This window comes from Acinonyx jubatus, chromosome E3 (assembly GCF_027475565.1).
Source record: "Acinonyx jubatus isolate Ajub_Pintada_27869175 chromosome E3, VMU_Ajub_asm_v1.0, whole genome shotgun sequence".
NCBI lineage: Eukaryota > Metazoa > Chordata > Mammalia > Carnivora > Felidae > Acinonyx > Acinonyx jubatus.
Window position 1 is genome coordinate 37,005,934 of NC_069398.1, and position 23,331 is coordinate 37,029,264.

General features: G+C 57.4%; 1 protein-coding gene across 1 annotated transcript; it reads right to left on the bottom strand.

Moving 5' to 3' along the window:
- Positions 1-14: 14 nt before the first annotated feature.
- CIAO3 (cytosolic iron-sulfur assembly component 3) lies at positions 15-7,334 on the bottom strand. The gene is made up of 11 exons (XM_027043710.2): positions 7,177-7,334; positions 5,874-5,969; positions 5,030-5,173; positions 4,618-4,750; positions 3,979-4,113; positions 3,569-3,687; positions 3,217-3,346; positions 2,465-2,537; positions 1,832-1,969; positions 1,245-1,402; positions 15-1,010 (listed from the first exon to the last, which is right to left on the bottom strand). The coding sequence occupies exons 1-11, from the start codon at positions 7,240-7,242 to the stop codon at positions 772-774; spliced, it is 1,431 nt and encodes a 476-aa protein (XP_026899511.1). The 5' UTR covers positions 7,243-7,334; the 3' UTR covers positions 15-771.
- Between the last annotated feature and the right edge of the window lie 15,997 nt (positions 7,335-23,331).

Here is a 23,331-nt window from a genome sequence, read left to right on the forward strand (position 1 = left end):
TTTTGATGCTGGTGGATGCTCTCGGAGAGAAGCCATCGGGAGAGAGATCCCTTTATTAGACTTGGAACTTGGTAAGGAAAGGCCTGTGGGTTCAGCCTGATCTGTCCTCTCCCCCACTCCTGTAAGTGGAGAAGGGACTTCGTGCCTAGTCTCAGCGGTCTCTCTCACAGAGCCTGCTTCCCATCTGGAATTCTGCCCAGAGAACGCAAGCTGTGAGGTCCCAGAGGCCATGCCTGGCATCATCAGTGCCCAGTCCCAGGTGGGGCAGGTGCTGCACCCCAGCAGGGGGTGTCGCAGGCTGGGCGCCCTTCTCCGGCCAGCATTCTACGCCATCCAGCGCGGTAGGGTTCCTCACACTGGGCTCCAAGTTTGAGCGGCCCGGCAGGCGCTGCCCATCACTGTCCTTCACAGCCTGGCTTCAGTGGGAGCCTGGCTCCTGCTTTTGTTCTGCCTTGTGCAGCCCACGGGACCGGCTGAAACCCCCACACACTTGGGCCACAAGGCAGGAGTGGCCAGCACCCTGCTCGCAGAGCTGGGCCTGTGGGGAGGTTCTGGGACCTTGTGGACCATCTGACCTCCTGCAGTGGGCAGTCAGGACGAGCACACCGGTCCTGGCTATGGGTTCTGAGGCTCGTTTCTGTATGGGCTCCGGCACATCCCCAACAGCTGACGTCCGCGTTTTGGGGGTGGTCCCCGGGGTCTCGGGACACGACCTTCCCGGGAGTCCGGGTGCGGGCTGTGGCGGGCCTAGAAGGCTGGCGCGGAGGCCTCCTACCACCTGATGCCGAGGCTGGAGCTGGCCTTCTCCACCGCGTGGTAGCTTGTGTGCAGCAGGCGGCCAGCGCGCTCCGAGCCCTCGCCCTGCAGCCAGCACCGGTACAGTTCCTGGATGCCAGGTGCATCCTCCGGCGCCTCTGTCCTGACCATGCTATACAGCGTCTCCACGCGCTGGAGAAGCTCCTTGCCGGGCGTGTTGGGGGCCTTGAGCTGGCCTCCGCCGTTCAAGCAGCCTGTAGCAGAGCAAGACAGGTGAGCGCACGGTGACAGGGAGGATGCCTATACCGGGGAGTGGGGGAGGGGGGTTGGGAAGCACAGCACGACCCCTTCCCAACACCGGCCCTCCTGAGCCTCCTGACCCCCGGGCTCCGCCTCCACCCCTCCTGCCCTGGTGAGACACTGCCCACAGCCCTGGTCCTGGAAAGGGCCCCCGTGCCCTCTGGGAGAAGCGGGCCCCACCCAGCTACCTGCGGGGCAGGCCATGACCTCCACATAATGGTACGGGCAGCGCCCTCGCTTGAGTTTCTGCACCAGGTTCTGGATGTTGCGGAAGCCATAGGCCGCGGCAAAGTGCAGCACGATTTGGCCCTCCTTCTCCAGGGTCACCTCCTGGAAGTCCTTGTTCCTGGGGGGAGCACAGGCCAGGCTCCCTCGGTACCCGCCCCTGCAGGCACGTCTGCCCCCTAACCGGCTCCTCGGTGGAGGACGTGGAGGACAGGGATGCAAGGACAGGGTAGAAAGCTCCCTTCCGCCGTTAGGCAGGGGGCCTCAGTGTTCTGATCCTCCCTCCCAAGAATGGCCGTGAGGCGTGGCGAGGTCGCACAAAGCCCCCGGAGGGAGGCCCTCCCTCCGTGGAAGGGAGCATTGTGTCGGGACACACCCTGTGCCAGGCGCGCCACCGTGGCCTTGGGGCTCTCACCCCCTGGGGTGTGGGCAGGGACGCGGACCGCTGGGGAGGCCGGTTCACGTGAGCGGGAGAGGAGGGCTGGTGCCCTGGGTCTTCCCCCACCCCAGCCTGCCGCCCTGTCCCCATGCTCCAGCCCTTCCCACTGACCTCAGGGGTCTGTAGGTGATCTCGTCCACGTGGATTCCAAAGAGCTCCCGGGCTGCGTGCTGGAACACGTGCTCCAGGTAGCCCCCGGAGCCCCCGCCCCGATGGCTGCTGGGCTCCTGGGCAGACACACTGCTGCACCTGGGGAGCAGAGCATGGCCTCGGTGGCAGCGGGAGCTTTCGGGTGACCTTTTGTCTCTCCCATGTGAGGGAGCTGCTTGCTAGATGGGAGAGGAGTCCAGAACCCCCAGGGCCTTTGTCTGTGTGTCAAGAGGAAGCTCAGGTGGGAGAAATCGTTCCTCTGTTGAGTCACCTATTTGGGGAGCTCAGACGTGTGTCAAGTTTGGGACAGCTCTGATGACCATCAGTGCACTGTCCGTTGGCCAGGTCATGAACTTGACCACCTCTGTGTGCACTGAGACCGGCGACAGGGCGGACGCGGACCTGACTAGGAGGAAGTCACGGTGGAGAAGAGGAAGGGAGGGGACGCAGAGCTGAGGTCCATCTGGGGACCGTCTACCCCCACGCCCTCACTGCTGCTGCTTGCCAGCGCGCCTGCAACCCCCCAACCCACAGGTCGAGCTCCCCGACGCTGGATTCACGTTCTCCCCTCTGCTGCAGTGGGTGGTGACTTACAGACTGTCCAGGGGGGCTGGCTCCAGTTCCGAGAGTGAGACCCCTTCTTCTTCCAGCAGCTTGAAGACTTCTCCTATGGTAAGACCCCAGCACAGGGGCGCTTCAGCTGAGATCTCAATCAAAACAGAACGCTGCGGAAACCCGCGTCATCTGCATCCCTGGCAACCTGTACCTTAGCTCCAGAGACCCGGATGTCCACCTCCTGGCTTATGGGTGGAGGGTCAACCTGGCCACTGAGGCGAGGAAGGACTCCACTTCTGAGGACCCTCAGAAGAGCCAGCCAGCTCCCCAGACCCGCAGCCCACCCTCCACCCTCCCAGCAGCGTGGCGGGGGGTGGACATACCCATCCCCGGACCCGCTGCAGTGTGGTCGTGGCTCCCCGTGAGGTGGAGAGGGGCATGTGTTCATGCAGGGGGGCCCCCTCCCCACCCCACTGTCTGGGTTCCTGAGCATTTTCTTTTCTGTATTTTAAGCACTTGGGAGACTGTGAGGCTGCTCAATTCAAAAATGGGGTGACTGGCCCATGTGAGTCAGAGTGGATGACGAGAATCCCCACCCGCCTCTTCACGCAGACTGTTTTAGAGCAAACACCCGGCCCTTTGGCCACACGTCCCCCAAGACAATGGAACAGCTGTGAGGTCTGATCTGGCACCCAGGGGAGGGCCACCGGCTGCCTCATGCATAGGGGCTGGCAGCTCCAGCCAGAGCCTGCGGGCAGGACCTGGGCAATACCACGACGTGGGACCCACACCTGTGGTGACAACACAATCCACATCACGAGTCTGGTAGTCCTGGCTGAAAAAGTCTGGTCTGGAAGCTTCCAGCTTTTTGTCATAGCAGGGCATGACCGTCACGTGGTAGATCCTGTCCGGGGTCAAATGCTGCAGGGAAATGTGGAAATGTGAAGTCGCTGCCTGACCTGATAGTAAAGGAGCCCGCAGGATAAGGTGGGGGGTGACATCACAGGCGCGGCCTGGGACACAGCCGGCCAGCGGCCAGGATGGGACCGAGATGCCTCGTGTGGCCATGTGGACATCGGAGGTCTTGGCTCATCTTTGAGAACAATGGCAGTGAATCGTTCACAGCTGGAATATTCTTGTTACCTGCTGCTGGGCAAAGAAGTCCTTGACCAGGGAGCCCATGACCTGCTGTGGGGACCGAACAGTGCTGAGGTAGGGGATGAGGAAGCTTCCGTGCGTCTTCTCCGCGTAGCAGATCCAGCCTGAGGCCGACACGGGGAACAAACGGGGTGTCTGAGCAGCTGGGCAGGGAGTGGCATGACCTTCTGGGGTGCACCGGCTTGTAGGGGGAGTTTTGGTCCCGTTAAAGAACGTGCCTACTCTGCTGTCACTGCCGTGTGCTTCTAGCATCTGTGAGATCACAGTCTTGGGGAACTCGGTGACCCCAGGTGGCTCTCAGGGCAGCTCCTTCTGCCGAGGCGGCCACTGTGGCAGAAGCCTCGTGTGGCCCCACCCAGCGTTCCTGTCCCCCGTGTCCCGCAGCGTGAACACACCTGGGCAGGCGGACGCAAGCACAGGCAAGGCCTGCTGGGAGTCGGCCTGTCCTCGGAATCTCTGCACAAACTCTCGCTGGCTCTCAAGGAGACTGAAGTTCCTCGAGAAGGAGGTATCGAACACGTAGTGCACCCCTGCAACACAAGCACCTGCCTCACCGCCACGAAGCGTGGCTACATCGCAAGGCCCCGATCACGCCCCTGGGAGCGGGGACGCCACTTTCCAGGGGCGCTTCAGCTGTCTGCACAGCGGCTGTCCGGGCCAGGCCACACCTCTTGTGCCCGCCCCATGTCCTCCCAGGCCTGCTCCTGGCTCACAGAGATCGACCAAAGTCTTTGGGAGCCAGAGCGTGACAGGGGACCAGGGAAACGGGCCTCGAGGGTGACAGTTTAAAAACAATACAGGGGGGAGCAAATTCCAGAGAATTCCAGGAATTCCAGACTGGAGGAGGACAGCCACGATTCAGATGGCTGCCTCTTAAAAGGCTCAGCTCTCATCTGTCAAACCCAAACTTCATACTGAAGTCAACTCAGAACAGTTTCTGGTGCGTTTGAGTTCAGTGAGTCAGAGGCCGGAGGAGCCCCTCGCTGGACCCCGCACACGCTGAGCTCAGCACGCACGCGAGGTCTGCTGCCTACCGATTTTCTTAAAGAATGCAGTCAGCTTCCTGGCAGTGTCTGTAGGGTTCAGCCCGAACTGTGCAGCCAGCGATGCCCTGGACTGGGGCGAGACGGACACGACAACCAGCCTCTGCTGACCGGGGGCCGCCGTCTGCAAAGCAGAGGACACATGCTCACTCGCTGTGTTGTACAGACTCCCAGGGGGCCAGCGCTGGGGGAGTGCGTGCTGCCTCCGGCAGGGCGTGTCGCTTCCACGTACACGCAGGGCCCCACACCCCGGTGTGAAATCCTGACCAGCAATTCACGGGCATCCTGCCGACGACACCTACAAGAGGCAGGAGGCACCAGATGGGCTGCCCTTGGCAGCAAGAGCAAAGGACACTGGGGCGACGTCAGGTTAAAAAAGTCTCAAAGACACCCCCCCACTTACCTTATTGGCATCTATAACCTTCCGCAGCTCCTCGTGGCTTTGCTGAGTGATGAGCACGGTCTCTGCCGAGGTGACACAGCCACTGCATGCCAGGCAGTCATCCAGCGAGATCTTGGCCTTCTCCAGCTTCCGGGTCCCTCCATCCTGGAAAGCACAAGCACTCGGGACTCAGAGGGCCTCTATGCAAGGACACGAGCACTCAGCATAATGGAACCTGCAGGAAGCCTTTATTCTCTGGCTCACAACACCGACAACCAATGTGGTAGGAGGCTGGCTTTGTGTGCCACTCAATTTTTAAAAATTAAATATTGGTTGGGGCGCCTGGGTGGCTCAGTCTGTGAAGTGTCCAACTTTGGCTCAGGTCAGGACCTCACGGTTTGTGAGTTCAAGCCCCGCATCAGGCTCCATGCTGACAGTTAAGAGCCTGGAGCTTGCTTCAGATTCTGTGTCTCCTTCTCTCTCTGCCCCTCCCCTTCTCAAGTTCGCTCTCTCTCTCAAAAATAAGCATAAAAAAAGAGAGTGTCAGACGCTTAACCAACTGAGCCGCCCAGGGAGTCCTTAACTGGAAAATCTTACAGAATTAGAACTCACGGTGGCGGTGGGGGAGAGGGAAGGGAAGACAGGAACCACCATCTGCAAAAAGAGCCTCCCCCCCCCCCCCCCACAGCTCCATGTTCTGCCTCTGTGCCCCTCCACCACCACCCCAGGCACCATCTCTGCCCTCCGAGCCGTGACGACAGTGAATCTGACCACTCTGATGACAGCAAAAGGTCCCATGATCTCCGTACCTGTGACTGGACGGAGCAGCAAAAACAGGTGTTTGGTCATCTGGGCTGGAACTTACCTGAGTGACCTGGAAGTAACTGCCATCGTCTTCGATGTGGATCTTGGCCACGCCGCTTCCCGACCTCTTATCCACCTTCATGGGCTTGATGCAATCCTGTACCAGGAAGAGACCCCAAGTGGGGGCCCGAGTGTGTGGAGGTTACCAAAGAGGAGGGGACCACCACATGGGACAGGGGTGCTGCCTGACTCTCTTCCTGCCACAGCAGCAGTCATGGCAATACAGTTGTCACCCTGCTTGCACAGGGGCACACGTTCTAACCCCTGCCAGCACTGAGGCCTACTCTGCAGCTCAGTCAGGGGAAGGCGGACTTAGCTGGGCCTACACACTAAGGCACCTGCGGGCACCACCAGCCCTGACCTTTACTCCGTTCAGCACAAACCGAAGGCGTGGCCACACATGGAGAGCCAGTGTTACCCTGGCTACCAAGAGGATGCCCAGGAACCACCATTTCTGCATCGCTCCAGGAACACTTGGAGTCCCCGCCTTGCCCAGTGAAATGTTCTTTTTCTCTTAAACTTCGAGTTCTTGCCCTTTCTCGCTGTCGCTACAAGAGTCTCTCTGGCTATTCCCTTCCCAGAGATGATCAGCCCCAGAAAGCCCTGGTGGGGGGGGCCCTGTCCAAGCTCATCCCTGACCTCGGAGCTGTGACCAGCCCCATGCCCTCCCCCTCCCAGCCCCTGTGTGTCCTGCGCAGCCAGTGCAGTTGATAGGCAGCTACACCAGAGAAGGCCGCCTCCCGCTTTCAAGTGTACCTGACCTGTCCCCTTTAGGGGCAAGCTCTGTCTTCCTCCCCAAACCAGCACCTAGGACGACCACCGCCCCCCGCCCCAGTCACGGTAGGTGATTCCAAGGGACCTACTCCCCTGCCTTCGAAACTGAGATGGGATCATTCCCCGCCGTCTACCAGAGTAAGCGGACAGGTTCGTCCGGCCTCGGTCCTGAGCCGCCACTGCCCGGCTCCCTCCCGCTTCCTGCTGCCCACTCGGCACTCCCGTCCCCCGGTCGCGCCTAGGACAGCGTGATGACCCGAAACTACTTGTCCTATTGGGCGGTGCGGGCTGGTGACCTGGCCTCGCCTCGCCTCGCGGCACAGGAACCCGGCTCGGGGCGCCTCCATCCCTGGCCTCGGGTCCCCATCGGTAGGAAGCTAGCCCGAGCGCCAGAGGCCCGGGGTGACGCGGGCGGGGAGTCTGGGTTCCGATCTCGTTTTTCAGGGAAAGAAACCGAGCGGAGGGGAGTCCGGGGAGTCCCCCCCCCACCCCCCGCCAGGCACGGCCGCCACCCACCCGGGCCGCCCCACCTGAGACGGTCCGATGAAGTCATCCAGGTCTGTTAGCTGCAGCACCCCGCTGAAGGGCGACGCCATGGCGGCCGTACTGCGGCTGGGCGCGGGGCGCCAACGTCGCCAAGCGGCGCGAAACTGCGGGACTGTTCCGCCACGCTGCCGGAAAGCGACCCGCCTGGCGCATGCGCATCCGCGTCCCCCCGGGCCGCGCGCCCCCTGCCGGCGGGGCCCGTGCCGCGGGGGAGCGTGTCACCTTCCCGGCCTCCTGAGCGTGGGCGGAGGGGCCGCCAGGACCACAGTGTTGCCTCCCTCACCCAGGGCTCACTGCCTGCGGGATATGTGGCCCTGAGTCCTAGCCCTGGGAGCTTGCTTGCAGAGGCAGCGGCCTTGCTATACTTGGTCGCAGAGGCGCTCGAGACCCCAGAAGGGCGCCTGGCCCCCCCCTGGACGTGCAGTTCCTGTTGCAGAGCGAGGGAAATGGAAGTGACAGGGCGGGCAGCGCTCCCCACAACTCGGCGGCTCCGTGCGGAGCTTCTCTCACGGGCTCCGACACCCTCTTCTGTCATTTTGGAGACCAGCTTGGGAAAGCGCCGTTTCCCTGTAAGGTTTGGTAGCGCGACGCGGGACTGCTGCTGGCCAGGCTCGGGCCCTGGGCCGTTATAAATCGTGTCGAGTCCAGTTTTATTGTCACTACTGACCCCTTTTTAGTGGGGCTTTCCAGACACCTGCAGGAGTTGAGTCTGGCACGTCCCGGTGTTCATCTCGTGTTTCTGAGGGCCCAGCCTGGCCCGTGCTCCCAGTCTCCTTGCAGTACTTAGCCCAGTGTGGACTTGAGTGCTGCTGACTCCCACACCTGCCTGTGGGTTTTCCTCGAGGCCCAGGGACCCAAGGTCCACCGGCGGGGGCAGCGTCCTCGGGCCCCTGCAGCTGCTCCTCTTGGCTGCCAAGACAGGACTTTCTTCTACAACAGCTGGGGCAGGCTTTCCGTAGCAGCTACGGGAGCTCCGCTTCCAGGCCCCCAGGCGCCACCCGTCCCCTGTCCAGACAATACCTGACCAAGGTCTGAGATACGGTTCCTGAAATCTGAACAATCCTAAGTGATTCTTAGAAGCGGGCGAGCCCCAACCAACCTTAGTTTCACCGAAATGCCCCAGAGTAGGTTTACAAAAGACTCGTGAGAGTAACAATGGCATTGAGATGGGGGCCAGGAATGAGGGCCTGTTAGGAGTGGTGGAGAGGATTTACACGGGAGGGGCCCTGGCTGAGGCTGGGGGGACAGGGAGGGTTCTCCCGACGCCGACGCCGGGAAGGGGGGCTGCAGCCAGTAGGTATGCAGAGCCGGGGTCCCTGCAGGGCGGGCTTCCTGCCTCCTTCCCCTGGAACCCAAGTCTGTGGGAGCGAACCAAGTGGAGCAAAGGGTGGGGGTGGACGAAAGTGGAAGAGCCCACGCGTCCATTGGCAGATGAGTGGGTAGACGGGCGAGGACTCAGCTGTAAAGCCGTGTAGATGAGCCCTGGTGACATGATGCTCGGCGAGAGAAGCCACTCAAAAGGCCACCTATCGTAGGATTCCATTTCTATGAAGCCTGTGAAATAGGCAACTCCACAGGGACGTTAAGTAGATTGGAGGTTGCCAGGGGCCCGGAGGAGGCTTCAGGGTGAGGTGAGGAAGAAGTTTTGGAAAGCAAGGTAATCTTTGCACAACACTGTAACTAATGCCACCTAAAAAGGGTTGCTATGGCAACTTTTGTTGTAGGTATGGTACCACAATTTGAAAACTACTAATGTAATATGTCAAAAATCACTGAACTGCACCCTTTAAGTGGGCAGATTTTATGGCATGTGCATCTACATCTCAATAAAACTGGCTGCCCCAGGGGAGCTTCAAGAGGTCCGGATGCTGAGTGCACCCAGGTTGGCCTAGCATCGAACCATCAGTCCCAGCGTCCCCGTGCCATGCCTAGGCGACGGTTTCTGGTTCAGACAACCTGACTGGGGATCTCTGATATCACCCACACCCTCACGCAACAAGGGCCCCTTGAGGGTCTTTTACTCATCGCAGCCCCATCCCTGGAGACCTGGGGCTCTTGAGCAGACGCTGTGTGCACCTCCTCTGTGCACCTGCTCTCACACCTGCAGATTCTTTCATCATCATTAGTATTTACTGCACGCTTCCCGTGTGCCGGGGTTTACACACGTGGGGGAAACTGAGGGCCAGCTGAGGACTTGAGAGGCTGTGGGCCCCGTAGCCAGCCTGGGCAGCGGCCGCGATGCTGTGCCTGGGTGTCGGCACCCCTCTCCCTGAGCTGGGACAGGTACAGAGCTTGGCCTCTGCTCTGGATGTGTCCCCAGGACCCCCTTTGCCCAAAGCTGGCCACCAGATCTTTGGGTGGGAGCAGACGCACATCAGAGTTTCACCGCCTGAGGAACCCACCTGACGTTAGTATCCAGGCAGCTACAACAAAGGACCACGACTGGGGGGTTTAGAACAACAGAAGTTTATTCTCTTAGTTTTTTTCTTTCTTTCTTTTTGACATGTTTATTTATTGTGTGTATGAGAGAGAGAATCCCAAGAAGGCTCCGTGCTGTGAGCACGGAGCCCGACGCGGGGCTCGATCCCACGAACTGTGAGATCATGACCTCAGCTGAGATCAGAGCTGGTCGCTTGTCGACCTCTTTGGGCCGTGGACGTGGGGCGGTGAAAGAGCCGAGAAAAAGACGACAGTATAGCGAGGCACAGGGGACCCCGAGCCAACCGCCCGAGGCCCCGAGGTTTATTGTACATCTTCTTTTATACTTTTACAGAGCTACAGATCCACGACGATTAACTGTAGAAGGTTAGTAAGGCATGACAACAAAGTACATGTGGTTCAGCTAAAGCACAAACGTACGTTGCCGTTGCGTTGCGTGCAAAGGCTTTCTTGCAGATACATAGGATATGATAGGAATCTTTATGGCAGGATCAGAAACAAAGAGGGGAGTGAACACGCTGTGTTATTTACAGCTGGCTTCCTTTAAGCAAAACATCCTTGTCTGCCTACTAGAGAACAGGCCACATTTCCCGAGGGCATTTCGCTCCATTCCTTTCGCCTTATTTTTAACCCTATGATCTCCAGCTTTCTCAGAGATCTTGGAGCCTGAACGAATATGCCCCTGTGGTTATTGTGGTGTTCTGTTTCCCACAGCCGCTCAACCGACTGAGCCCCGCAGGCGTCCCCACGCTCTCAGTTCTTGAGGCCAGAAGTCTGAGGCCAAGGTGTCAGCAGGCCCAGCTCCTGGTGGCCCTGGGGAGCCCTGGGCACAAGACAGCATCTCCCCAGCATCTGCCTCATCAGCACATGGACCCTGTGTGTCTTCTCCTGACACTTGTCACTGGATTCAGGGCCCAACCTACGTCCCAGCATGATATCATCTCCAAACCCTCAGCTTAACCCTCAGCAAGGACCCGATTTCCAAGCGAGGCCCCATTTACGGGTTTGGGGCACATGTTATTTGGGGGGCACTGTTCAACCCGCCAGAGCCCTCATGTCCAACTTTTATGGGACCCTCAAGGGTCAGAGGACAGCTGCATAACGTGATGCGTCTCACAGGTCATATGACTGCGCTGGCCCTGGGGTGCGGAGGCTGGGGCGGACCACGCCTGCTGTGCTGCAGAGCCAGGGTTGGGCCCGCAGGGTCTTGGAGGGGCGGGGACAGACAGCCTGTGTGCTGTAGGAATACATCCACCTAGGGTCAGGAAAAGTAAACGGCCTTTGTCTTTTCCAAAAAAATTTTAGGGGCCCCTGGCTGGCTCAGAAGAGCGTGCAACTCTTAATCTCGGGGTTGTGAGTTTGAGCCCCATGTTGGGTGTGGAGATTGTCTAAATACTTAAAATTTTTTTTTTTAACTTTCTCTTAAAATGTAATTTCAAAACACTACCTTCTCCAGGGTTACTGTTTTGTGCATCAAGGCCCCCCAAGATGTCGGAAGGGAGAAGTGGGGTCCGCTCCCCCTTCTCCGCATGGCTGTAGGAGGAGGAGCGTGTGCCCAGGGGCGGCCCGTGTGCTTGTGCTGTCCGTCTGCCCACCGGACCCACCCGGACACTTGTGGCTGGTGCAGAGGCCCTGGCGTCCTCATCGGGCACCGGGGTGGGGAGGGGCAAACAGGGCCCACGGAGGGGCTCCCTGTACAGCGGAGCCCCTGCCTGGTAGGGAGGGCGGTCAGGTAGAACAAGGCCGGCCTCCCACCCAAACAAGTGGTTCTGGCCTTCGGAATCTGCTCTCGTGCTTTTTGTGAACTGGGGACTATTTTGTTTGTGGGCCTGGGTGGCCACTGAGGGGTCTCCTTCCCACGTGAGGGCCTTCGTGCTCAGGAGTTTCTGAGTAAATCAGCCCAGGTCCCTGAGGATCATGGCTCTCCTGCCCTGTCTCGGTGGGTGTGGGGGCACAGCCTTCCAGGCCAGTCCCTGCAAACCTTCCACTCACCTGGGAGGCTCTCTGGGCCCTGGGCTGGGGTGTGGGGAGGGAGGGTAAAGGAAGAGCCCACTCGGGGAGGGTCTGCATCAGGGTGGGACCCAGCGCCCCTTATGCTCAGAATCAAGAGAGAAAGCAGTCTCTCTTAGGAGCGCGCGCAGGTGCTGCGGGCAGTTCGTCCAGTGCTTGGATCGGGACACTTCCCTGGTGGCCTGAGGTGTCCCGTTCGGAGCCCACCAGCCCTCCCCACCCTCAGGTGCACGCCGGGCTCCTCGTGAAGCCAGAAGTGTCCCTAGGCTGAGCAGACACAGCGTTTTATTTGTTGAAGGAAATTACCGTGGGCAATGAACACATCATTAGCGGCATAATCAGCACACGCGCCTTCCCGCTGGGGACGCCACATCTTGTCAACAGGTGTAATCCGGCAACAGCCGGGAGGCCGGGAACGGGCTGCAATTAGTAGCTAATGAGGACGCCTGCCGTGACCTGTTCCTCCTCGGGAGAGACCATGTGGGACTGAGGGCGGAGGGTCACACAGAGAGCGCTGGGGCTCCCAGGGTCCTGCCTCCACACCCACCCGGGCGCAGGAAGCAGCAGAAAGAGCTGGTCGGCCACACGGCCTCACCGCTGCACACGTGTCCCTAGGTCTGGGAGGTTGGCTCCGCTTCAGCCCTGGACGCCGAAGCCGTCTCAGCGGGGACGCGCCGGCAGGAAGCCCCCTTTGCCTGACCAGGTGCCAGAAGGAGAGCGCCAGGAAGGCCCCGGGACATGGCCGGCCGCTTTCTGTGGCTGGGCCTCTGGGCTGTGGCCTAGGAAGTGTGGCCGGGGGCACAGTCCACTCTTGGAGGGCGCGCCTGAGGCGGGTCAGGCTTCGAGGCATGCAGCTCGGAGCGGGAGCGGGTAGGGGGAGCGAGGCGACTCTGTGGGGGCGGGTTGTGGGGCTCGTTTGTGGCACTCTCCCCCTGGCCCTGAGCTGCCTCTGCGTCTGCACTTTGTACTCAGCCCCCAAGTCATCAAGGGGGCCATCTGGGGTGTCTGGAGGCAGAGCTGAGACTGCTGGGTGGCGCGGGGCCCCCTCAGGAGCCCCCAGGCCTCCGGGCCCACGCACCCTTGGTGCTCACGTGCTTCGGCTCTGCAGCCCATCCGGCAGTCCCTCCACGTGTTGTGCTGCAGCCCCCTCGGCCATTGCCGGCCACACCCATGCTCACGGCGGGCTGACCAGTCCAGGAACCCCTGGTCGGGTGAAGGGGGTCCCGCTGGCCTGGCCCTGTGAAGATGACAGGCTCAGAGGCGGGCAGGGCCACCCATCCAGACCTCCCCGGGGTCGGGGATCACACACATGTCCGTGTTCACATCTGGCCCATCGGCAGCAGCAGGTTGGTCCTCTGGGGCGCCTTCTTTTGGGGGACGTGGGCATTTTCCCCACCCTGCTGCCACATCTGAGCTCCCTCCTAACTCAGCTCTGTGCCCCCCCCCCCCCCGTCCCTGGCCGTGGCCCCTCTGACGCTGCCCTGCCGGCCACCCTCACCTAGCCCCCACGGCCCCGGGAGGGCCCCTCCCCAGCACCTTCCAAGGTGTTCCATGGAGCTCCAGGTGGGGCCGGCTCAGACAGCACCCCCCGGGATAGCTCAGGGGGCTTGACCAGCACAGTGACTGGAGGACCAGGAACCTGGAAGCCCACTTGGTTTTCTCTGTGTGAGGTTTGTATTGGTTCGTGAGGTCAGGCCTGGCCCACTGCCTGTGGGCGGGTGACCCCGTGCTTTGGGGCTCGGAGCCGAGCCCTGAGATGTCTCAGCTCTTGACGTTTCGGCACTCTTCAGCAGACCCATCCCAGGCTCCCTTCCCTCCTGCCCTGCCAGTCTCCGCTGGGGACGGCCTCCAGCTCACCTGGGCTGTAGCAGCTGGGAGTAGGGGGGGGGAGTCCCCCACACTCTGTAGAAGATGAGGTTTTTCTTGTGCTGGGGGCACTGGGAGGGAGGAGCCCGCTGCCTTGGTATAGATGGGGTAGGGGAGCCATTCTGCAGAACAGAAGGGCTCACGGCAGGGTCCACTCCGCCACTGCCCGGACGACGCTCTTCCGTGGCTGTGACCTGTGAGAGCCGCGGCTCGATTCCCCGAGGTCCCGGCTCATCTCTTCATCTCGGCCTCATTTTCCCTTCTGTGGTGGCACGGAGGAAGTGACCTGGGGCCACCTCCACCCTGGGCAGCCCTGACTTCCCCGTGTACCTTAGGGTCCTTGTCATCCCAATCCGGACCACTGCTCCCAGAGGTCACCCTGACTGCAGGAGGCACTGGGAGGTGGGGATGTGTCGAAGCCAGAGAACAGTGAGGAAGCACTTTCACCCTCTGATGGCCAGGTGAGCCAGCTCCTGCCAGAGCCCGGTCACTCGCCCTTGGAAGCTGTCCTGACATGTGGTAGGGTCCTTGTGGGTGGCCAGGGGTCTGAGGAAGGGACCAGACCTGGAGTCGGTGGGGCCAAATAGGCCACAGGCCAAGTCTGGTGGGGAGGGGAAACAGGTCACCCCAGATGCCCTGGCTGCAGTGGCTTCAGAGCAGGCCCAGGACACCTGCCACGTGGAGGCCAGAGGCCAGTCTTGACAGACCCGGGGAGCTCCACAGAGAGCTGGTCCAGGGCCTGGTCCACGGTCAGCTCCTGGGTGATGGTGCCTGAGGCCATGAAGGAGGTAGCCAGCTGGGCTGGCGGGCCTATCCGGGACCTGGGCCTGGATGTGGGCATTGCCCATCAGCTTGGCTGTCAGGGAGGCACCTGTCCCACTCCAAAGCCCAGCTGGCTTCGCTCCTCCCTCCCCGTGCTCGAGCCACCGAGCCTCCGGTCCCGACATAGCAGGTGCTCGGTCAGAAAGACGCAGCCTCCCTGGAGCACGTGGCCACGTCTGAGCATGAGGGTCCCTGCGGGCATGTCCTCAGCCCACACAGTGGTTCAGCTCCCTGCGGGGGAGGCAAGTTCTGCCCATCTGCTCCTAGTGACCGCCCAGGGACCCGAACAGTGCTGGGGTGGGGGGTCAGAGAGTGAGGGTAGCCCTGCGTGCTGCTGACCCTCACCCCCAGATGCCTTGCATGCCAGGAAGGTTCTGCAGAGGCCGCTGGTGCTGTGGGGAGCCAGCACCAGGAGCAGCTGGAAGACACCGTCACAGCCCCTCACTCGGGGGTTGGGGCACGGGGTGGGGTCACTGCCCAGGTGCCCCCTACCCGACTCAGCACCGGGGCCACCCACCCTCACCTTTTCCTACATCTGCTGGAAGGCATCACGGAAGACATCCCCCCGGAGCAGGGCCAGGATGGCACCAGCCGTGGCCAGCAGGAAGTGCAGCAGGTGAGTCTGGAACCAGAGCGTGATGTCCTGGCTGTGCTGGCCCTGGAGGCCAGGTCCCATGTGGCAGCAGGGGAGGTCCAGGGGGAGGTGGCCGGGGCAACGCTCGTTCACCGGGCCTGAGGAACGGGGGTCAGCTGGGCAAGTGGCAGTTCCGTCTCCCCTGTGCCCTCTGACCCAGGACACCACTCACAGATGCCAGTGGGCCTGCAGAGCAAGCCCGGGAGTGTCTGGGCGGGGCTGGCCCTCATCTCGGCCAGTGGAGCCAGCTGGGTCAGGGTCAGCAGGGCCCAAGTAGAGACCTGGGGTCAGCCCCAGGATTGCCCCCTCTCCCTGATACTGTTGTGCCATTCTGGGTCCCCACATCTAGCTGTGTGTGAGCTTCCTCTGCTCCTCTGAGAAGGCATCAAGGTCGTATCCAGGCAAATTATGTTGGGGGAGGGCTGATGGTCAGGGGGAGGCTCCGGGAGCCCAGCAGGCTATCCCAGTACCACGGTGGCCCGTGGGGACACTCACAGGTTCCACTGGGCCTCATCGCCCAGGGCTTGGGGTGGCAGCAGCAGCAGGCAGGTGGGCATTCAGGTCAAACTTGGTCCTGGCCCACTCCCCCCTCCCTGGGACCTGGCCCATGTCCTCCACCCCTGGACGAAGCAGTCCCAGCTCTGCCCACAGCCCTGCCCCTGTTGGGAGCATGCACGTGGGCCTCCACCGAGAGTAGTAAGTGAACTGGGACAGGAGTCACCGAAGCCTGGAAGAGGGTCAGTGGTCCTTGGAACCCGTCCTTGAGTTCAGTGATGGCCATGGTGTGAGCTCTGGCCCCAGGCAGTGGACCACAGCCTCCAGGACGATGGTGTGGACTCGTGAGAGGGGGTGGCGGGAGGGCTGGGCAGGGCCCGACCGGAACAGATCCTCTGGTGACGTCTCTCCAGCCCCTGCAGCCCACCTGGGAAGCCACAACATACAAGAAGCCCACAGGCCTGGCTGATGCAGAGTGTGGTGCTGGCAGCCTCAGCCCTGGCCCTCGCGGACACCCTCGGAATGTCCAAGAAGACGAGTGGCCACCTAGCTGGTGGCCGTGAGCAGGTCTATAGCTGTGAGCAGAGGTGAGGCTCAGCAGGGCAGGGGACATCAGCCGGGTGAATAGCCACAGCCCCACCACCCACACGTCTGCCTCAGTCCAGCTGGGCTGGGTCACTGGTTCCTGTGGCTGCAGTCCCCATGGCCTCAGGGACACAGCGGCAAAGGGAAACATCCCTGGCCACCTACCGGACCTGGCCAGTTCTGGGGGGCAGGAAGGGGCCCTCTCGTTTCCTTGAGGCTGGGGCCCAGCTGCAGGCATGCAGCCACCCCCGGCAAGTGCCGCCCGGCAAAGCGGGAAACCGAGGCCCTGGAACCTGCTCGCAGGGCAGTGGCTGAGCAAGAATGTCGCCCCAGGGGTGCCAGACACCGGAACCGTCCCCACACTCCTCTCTCGAAGCCGAGAGACCTGACTCTTACGTGGGCTCTGGTCAGTCATCGGACCTCTCTGGCCCTCAGTTTCCTTCTCTGTAAAAAGGTAAAAAGACATCTGCAGTGGGTCTTCATTCACAGAATGAATATTCTGCTCTGCACTGGCGTCAGGGCGGAAACAGGGGCTCAGGGAGAAAGGGGCTGACCTCTCAGAGTCAGGAAGGCCGCCAGCTGACGAAGGCTTCCTGGAAGAGGCCACCTGGTGCAGAGACCCGTGGCAGGTCTGCTCCAGGCTCCAGGCCAGCCTACTCTGGTTCTTTTTGTTATTTTGCCCACACTGGGGAACAGGTGTTTCGAGAAACCGGACTGGAGACAGGGCATGTCGGGGCACGGACCCTGCCGTGCCAGGACGTGGGTCCTGCCGGGGAACCTGGCCACCCACCCTTGGACTCATGGAGCTGATCAGATTAGACAGAAGTGCGTCCACACCAGCGATCAAACCAGGAGTGACCGTTCATCCGACTGCTTAGCCGTGACTGGATGCCTTCCCTGATGAGGAACAGATTTAGTCCTGTGAATGGGAGAAAAAAAGGCCTTTTCTTTTTGTGCAGAATAAGCAGCCCCACATTTGTTTTGTTCACCCAGAGAGTGACAAGGCCAGCAATAGCCTGGGGGCAACGCCTGACAGAGAGGAAGGACAAACGGAGGTCGTGCATGAGGAAGGAGAAGCCAGCTGCACGCCTGAGCGCAACTTGCAAAACGCGGAGCTGAGCCGCGCTGGGAGGAGACCGGAAAGGAAGGCACATCCAGGTTGCCAGGGTGGGGGGTGGGAGCTTCGTTCCAGGTGTCCGCCGTCGGGCCGTCCCTCACATGGTCACCAACACCTGTTACCCCCACCTTTCTAATTTTGTCCGTCTCCTTGCTTGACTTGGAATCTCTGTGGTCACAGGGGCTCCCGTCCTCCCCCGTTGTAGGTACTCACTGAGCCTTGGGCACTTCTAGGCTTGGCTGTCCCTCTCCTTGTTTGACGCCTGCCTGCTAACTGCCAATTGTTTGTGGAACAGGAATCCTTCATTCTGGTGAAGTCAGACTCACCCACAATCAGCAGGTAGTTTCTGTTTGGGTCTTGGCATCTTTCGCGACTCCTCAGTCCAGGCCCTTCTATGTGCCTAGAGTGTTCTCTGCCGTACACAGGTCTTACTGAATTTGGCACCCAGCTTGTCTGCCATGCGGGCAAGGGGCCTCATTTCCCTGCCCCACCTGTCCCACGGACTGTCCCTTTCCCCGCCATTGCTGGTAGCAGTCCCTGCGTGCACACGGGGGCATTTTGCGTCGTCTCGTGCCTGCCCCCGCTGTGTGTTCCTAACTTCATTACGCGTGGCTTTGTCTTAGTATCCAGGAACTTGTCTCTTCTTACGTCACGGATATTTTTTCTCTTTATTTTTAAAATAAAATCGTTACATTCCTGAAAAAAAAAAACAACCTTGTATTTTAATTTTTAATAGGATTGAATCGATTGGGGCGCCTGGGTGGCTCAGTCAGTTGAGCGTCCAACTTCAGCTGAGGTCATGATCTCGCGGTCTGGGAGTTCGAGCCCCACGTCAGGCTCTGGGCTGATGGCTCAGAGCCTGCAGCCTGTTTCCGATTCTGTGTCTCCCTCTCTCTCTGCCCCTCCCCCACTCATGCTCTGTCTCTCTGTCTCTGTCAAAAATAAATAAACATTAAACAGTTTTTTTAAAAAATAGGATCCAATTGTACAGCACAATTTTAGGAGACTGATAGCGTTATCCTGCTGGGTTGTTCTCTGCATTACTAGGCTGATTCCTAGAGACTTTGTGGATCTCCTCGTTATTAGAAAGGATTACTTTTCCACTAAGTTTGTTATTATTGCTGACGTGAATGAACGCTGTTGATGTTTTATGGTTGTGAAATATACATAAAACTTACTCTTTTAATCACCTTTAAGCGTACGATTTGGTGGTATTAGGTACACTCACAATGCTGTGTACCCACCACCACCGTCAACTTCCAGCTGAACTTTTTATGAAACGGACATTCTGCACTCTTTAAACGGTGATTCCCCTCCCCGCTTCCAGCCCCTGGTAGCCCCTGTTACACTTTCTGTCTCGATGCGTTTCCGTAATCTGGACGTTGCATAAAGAGGGAATGTTTGTCCTTCCCCATCTGGCTGCTTCCACCGAGCACCATGTTTTCGAGGCCTGTCCACGTTGGAGCGTGCGTTCCATTCCTTCCGCGGCCGAGTCATATAAGCCACCGCGGACGGTCCACGTGCTTTCTTCACCGTTCCTCTGCCGATGGGCGCTTGGCGTGTTGTCGCCTCTCGGCTGCTGTGGACATGGGTGTACAAAGTCTGTTTGAGTTTCTGTTTTCAAGTCTTGGGGGTGCATATCTTCAATTGCTGGGTCGTGTGGTCATTCTGGGTTTAAGTTTCTGAGGAGCTGCCAGGCTGTTTTCCACAGTGGCTGCACCAGTGAACGTTTTCACCAGAAGTGCACGAGGGAACGGCTTCTCCGCATCCTTGCCAACGCTTGTTAGGCTGTGGATGTTGAAATCCATTTTATTGTGCAACTTGTGTACAATAAAGGCATGTGTTTAAAGTGCACCATCCAAAGAGCCTTGGCACGTACACACCCATGAAGCCACCACCGCAACCAGGATGCGGAACGTCTCCACTGCACTTTTGTGTTCGTTACTCCCTGTTGAACAGGAATCCCTAACCTGGGGACAGCTGCCTGGCTGAAGGCAGCCGCGGATTTGCTTTTTGTTATAATAGATTAGCTTGCATTTTAAAGTTTTTACAAAGATTTTATATTCTCTCTGCCCTCTGCTTCTTCACTCAGCATGATCTTGAAACTCATCGTTTCTTCACGTGTCAGTGCCTTGTTCCTCCTTGTTGCCAGATGGACAGACCACATTTAGTCTGTCTGTTCATCTATTGGTGGAAAATTGCTTTTCCCCATTTTTGGCTACTGTGAATAGAGCTACTGTGACTGTTCTTTGCGTGGATGTACATTTTCATTTCTCTGGAGCCATTACTTAAGAGTGGAGTGACCAAATCGCGCAGTGAGGTGTATGTCTAACGTCTTAAGAAAACGCCAGATGAGGGGCGCCTGGGTGGCTCAGTCGGTTGGGCAACCGACTTCGGCTCAGGTCATGATGTCGCAGTTCGTGCGTTCGAGCCCCGCGTCGGGCTCTGTGCTGACGGCTCGGAGCCTGGAGCCTGCTTCGGATTCGGTGTCTCCCCCCAAAAAAGAAAAGGAAACGCCAGACGAAAGTGACGGCATTGGCATGCGCGTCCACCAGCAGCGTGTGACCGTTCGGCTGCTCCGTATGCCTGCCAACGCTCAGCGCTGTCAGTCCCTTCCAACTGACTCCCTCAGGTGGGCGAGTGTCACACGGATTTGATTTGCGTTTCCCTGGGCGGTCGGTGATGTCGGACCACTGTTGTTGTCCCCACACGTTCCAGGTGTGTTGACTGGCCATTCACACACCTTTTGTGAAGTGTCTGTTCAAATCCTTAGCCTCTTTAAGTGATCGATCTATGTTTTAAGTGCAGTGGAGTTAACATACAGCATGATGTCAGTTTCGCACACGCGGTACAGTGATCCAACGATCCCACATGTCACCTGCTACCCATCATGACGAGTGGGCTCTTCACCCCCAGCACCAACTTCCGCCACCCGCTCTGGTAACCGTCAGTGTGTTCTCTGTAGTTGAGAGTCTGTTTCTTAGTTTGTCTCTCTTTCTTCCCCCTTCATTTGTTTGGTTTCTTTTTTTTTTTTTTTTAATTATTTATTTTGAGAGAGAGAGCATGAGCCAGGGGAGGGGCAGAGAGAGAGAGGAAGAGAGAGAACCCGAAGCAGGCCCTGAGCTGTCAGCACAGAGCCTCATGTGGGGCTTGAACTCACAAATGGAGAGATCATGACCTGAGCTGAAATCAAGAGTCAGATGCGTAACCGACGGAGCCCCCAGGCGCCCCCATTTGTTTCGTTTCTTAAATTGCACGTATGAGTAAAGTCACATGGTATTTGTCTTTGTCCAACTGACTGTTTCACTCAGAGCATCATACCCTCTAGCTCTATAGCCCTATCCATTTGTTGCAAATGGTAAGATCTCGTATTTTTTTTTAAATGGCTGAGCAATATTCCATTCTCTATATACACCACTTCTTCTTGTAAAAAAATTTGTTTATTTGTTTTTGAGAGAGAGAGCGAGCACGCACAAGTGGGGGAGGGGCAGAGAGAGGGAGACACAGAATCCGAAGCAGGCTCCAGGCTCTGAGCTGTCAGCACAGAGTCCCACGAGGGGCTCGAACTCACGAAATGCAAGATCGTGACCTGAGCCAAAGTAGGACGCTTAACCGACTGAGCCCCCCAGGCGCCCCTACACCACCTGTTTTTTATCCATTCATCTATCGATGGCCATTTGGGCCACTTCCATAATTTCACTATTGTAAATAATGCTGCAGTGAACATTGGGGTGCAGCACGTATCCTTTTTAATTAGTGTTCTTGTATTCTTTGGGTAAATACCCAGTAGTGTGATTACTGGACTGGGGGTATTCTATTTTTTTTTAATGTTTATTTATTATTTTTGAGAGACAGTGTGAGCAGGGGAGGGGCAGAGAGAGAGGGGGGCAGAGGATATGAAGCGGGCTCTGTGCTGACAGCAGCGAGCCAGATGTGGGGCTAGAACTCATGTACGGTGAGATCATGACTCAAGGCAAAGTTGGACACTCAACCGACCGAGCCACCCAGATGCCTCCCCGGGGGGGGGGGGGGTAGTTCTATTTTTAACTTTTTGAGGAACCTCCATACTGGTCTCCACACTGGCTGCACTGGTTTGTATTCCCACCAGCAGTGCAAGAGGGTTCCCCTTTCTCAACATCCTCGACAGCACTGTTGTTTCTCATGTTGTTGAGTCTAGCCATTCTGACAGGTGTGAGGTGGTCCCTCACTGGAGTTCTGATTTGCATTTCCCTGATGATCAGGGATGTTGAGCGTCTTTTTATGTGTCTGTAGGCCATCTGGGTGTCTTTGGAAAAATGTTCATGTCTTTGCCCAATTTTTAATTGGATTATTTGGTTTTCTGGAATTGAGTTGTATCAGTTCTTTATGTATTTTGGATACTAACCCCTTATCAGATATGTAACTTGCAAGTATCTTCTTCCATTCAGTCGGTTGCCTTTTAGTTTTGTTGATTGTTTCCTTTGCTGTGCAGAAGCTTTTTATCTTGATGAGGTCCCGATAGCTTATTTCTGTTTTTGTTTCCCTTGCCTCAGGAGACATGTCTAGAAAGAAGTTGTTACAGCCCATGTCAGATAAGTTACTGCCTGTGTTCTCTTCTAAAGGACTTTTATGGTTTCAGGTCTCACATTTAGATCTCTCATCCATTTTGAGTTTATTTTTGTGTGTGATGTAAGAAAGTGGTTCAATTTCTCTCTTTTGCATGTCGCTGTCCAGTTGTCCCATCCCCGTTTGTTGAACAGATGGTCCTTTTCCTACTGGATATTCTTGCCTTGGCCTGTTTTTTATTTTGTTTTGTTTTATTCTGTTCTACTCTAGTCTATTTTTAAATGCTTGTTTATTTGAGAGAGAGAGAGAGAGAGAGAGAGAGAGCGAGCATGAGCAGGGGGGAGAGGCAGAGAGAGAGGGAGACAGAGAATCCCAAGAAGGTTCCACACTGTCAGTGCAGACCCCAATGCGGGGCTTGAACTCACGAACCGTGAGATCATGACCTGAGCTGAAATCAAGAGTCAGATGCTTAACCAACTGAGGCACCCAGGTGCCCCGGCCTATTTTTAAAACATAGCTTTATTGAGATATAATACCCATGTCATCCAACTTACCCATTTAAAGTGTACAATCCACTGTTTGTTGTATTCACTGTGAAGAACTTCCTTTAACCTAAATTATCGAACACTGAATTGCTTTGCAATTTAATTTTTGCTTCAGACTTGATCATGTCTCTTAATGATTTTAACCTCAAATTACAAGGGAAAGAAGTACTTGTATGTGAAACATACACACGTTACTGCCATCTCAACCAATGACGTTATGTGAATCGCAAGGACGCGGGTCACATGCTTCCCATGCTGTCTAAGCTGAAACGAGAAGCGGGCTCCCCACTCCTCTGTGCATCGGCAGCAGCTGTATGTTTTGAGTTCAAACTACAGCTCCTCAGTGTTCTCGCAAAGGAAATTTCCACATTTCAAAACCCATTTAACCGTGCAACTGAGGAGCTCCTACCTGACTCTCAATTGGAAGTGATTAATCTTGTTATTAAGCTCACCCTGTGGATTTTAAAATTCCAAATCGCGTGTTTGCCATTTCTAAAACTTGGTTATATGCGTGTGTGTGTGTGTGTGTGTGTGTGTGTGTATCCTACATCTCCATTCATGAAAGCCTATTTTCCATTACTCGGTTGAGTATAGTTGTAATAGCTGCTTTAACAATTTTATTTATTTATTTATTTATTTATTTATTTATTTATTTATTTATTTATTTATTTTTGAGAGAGAGCATGAGCCGGGGTGCAGCAGAGAGAGAGGGAGACACAGAATCGAAAGCAGGCTCCATGCTCTGAACTGTCAGCACAGAGCCCGATGAGGAGCTCGAACTTGTGAACTGTGAGGTCATGACCTGAGCCAAAGTCGGATGCCCAACCATCTGAGCCACCCAGGTGCCCCTGGATTTTTTCTTAAGCAAAGTATAGTTGACACGGTCTTGGATTTTACCATGAATACTGTGACTATCATGTCGTAGAGACACTGCGTTCTGTTATATTCCTGTGAAGACTGTTGATGCTTTTGTCTTGGCTGGCAATAAACTTGATTAGGCTTGAACAGTGAACTCTGCAGACCCGTCGGTCTCAGCCAGTATTTCATCTTTGGCTGAGCTGTTTCCAGTCTGCCTTGCACA

Excerpts from the sequence above, each read along its gene's own strand:
- CIAO3 (XM_027043710.2), bottom strand. The coding sequence starts at position 7,242 with ATGGCGTCGCCCTTCAGCGGGGTGCTGCAGCTAACAGACCTGGATGAC. Across the intron at positions 3,688-3,978 it reads GCTTGCGTCCGCCTGCCCAG|GCTGGATCTGCTACGCGGAG; the intron begins GTGTGTTCACGC and ends TGTCGGCCTCAG. Across the intron at positions 3,347-3,568 it reads ACTTCTTTGCCCAGCAGCAG|CATTTGACCCCGGACAGGAT; the intron begins GTAACAAGAATA and ends ATTTCCCTGCAG.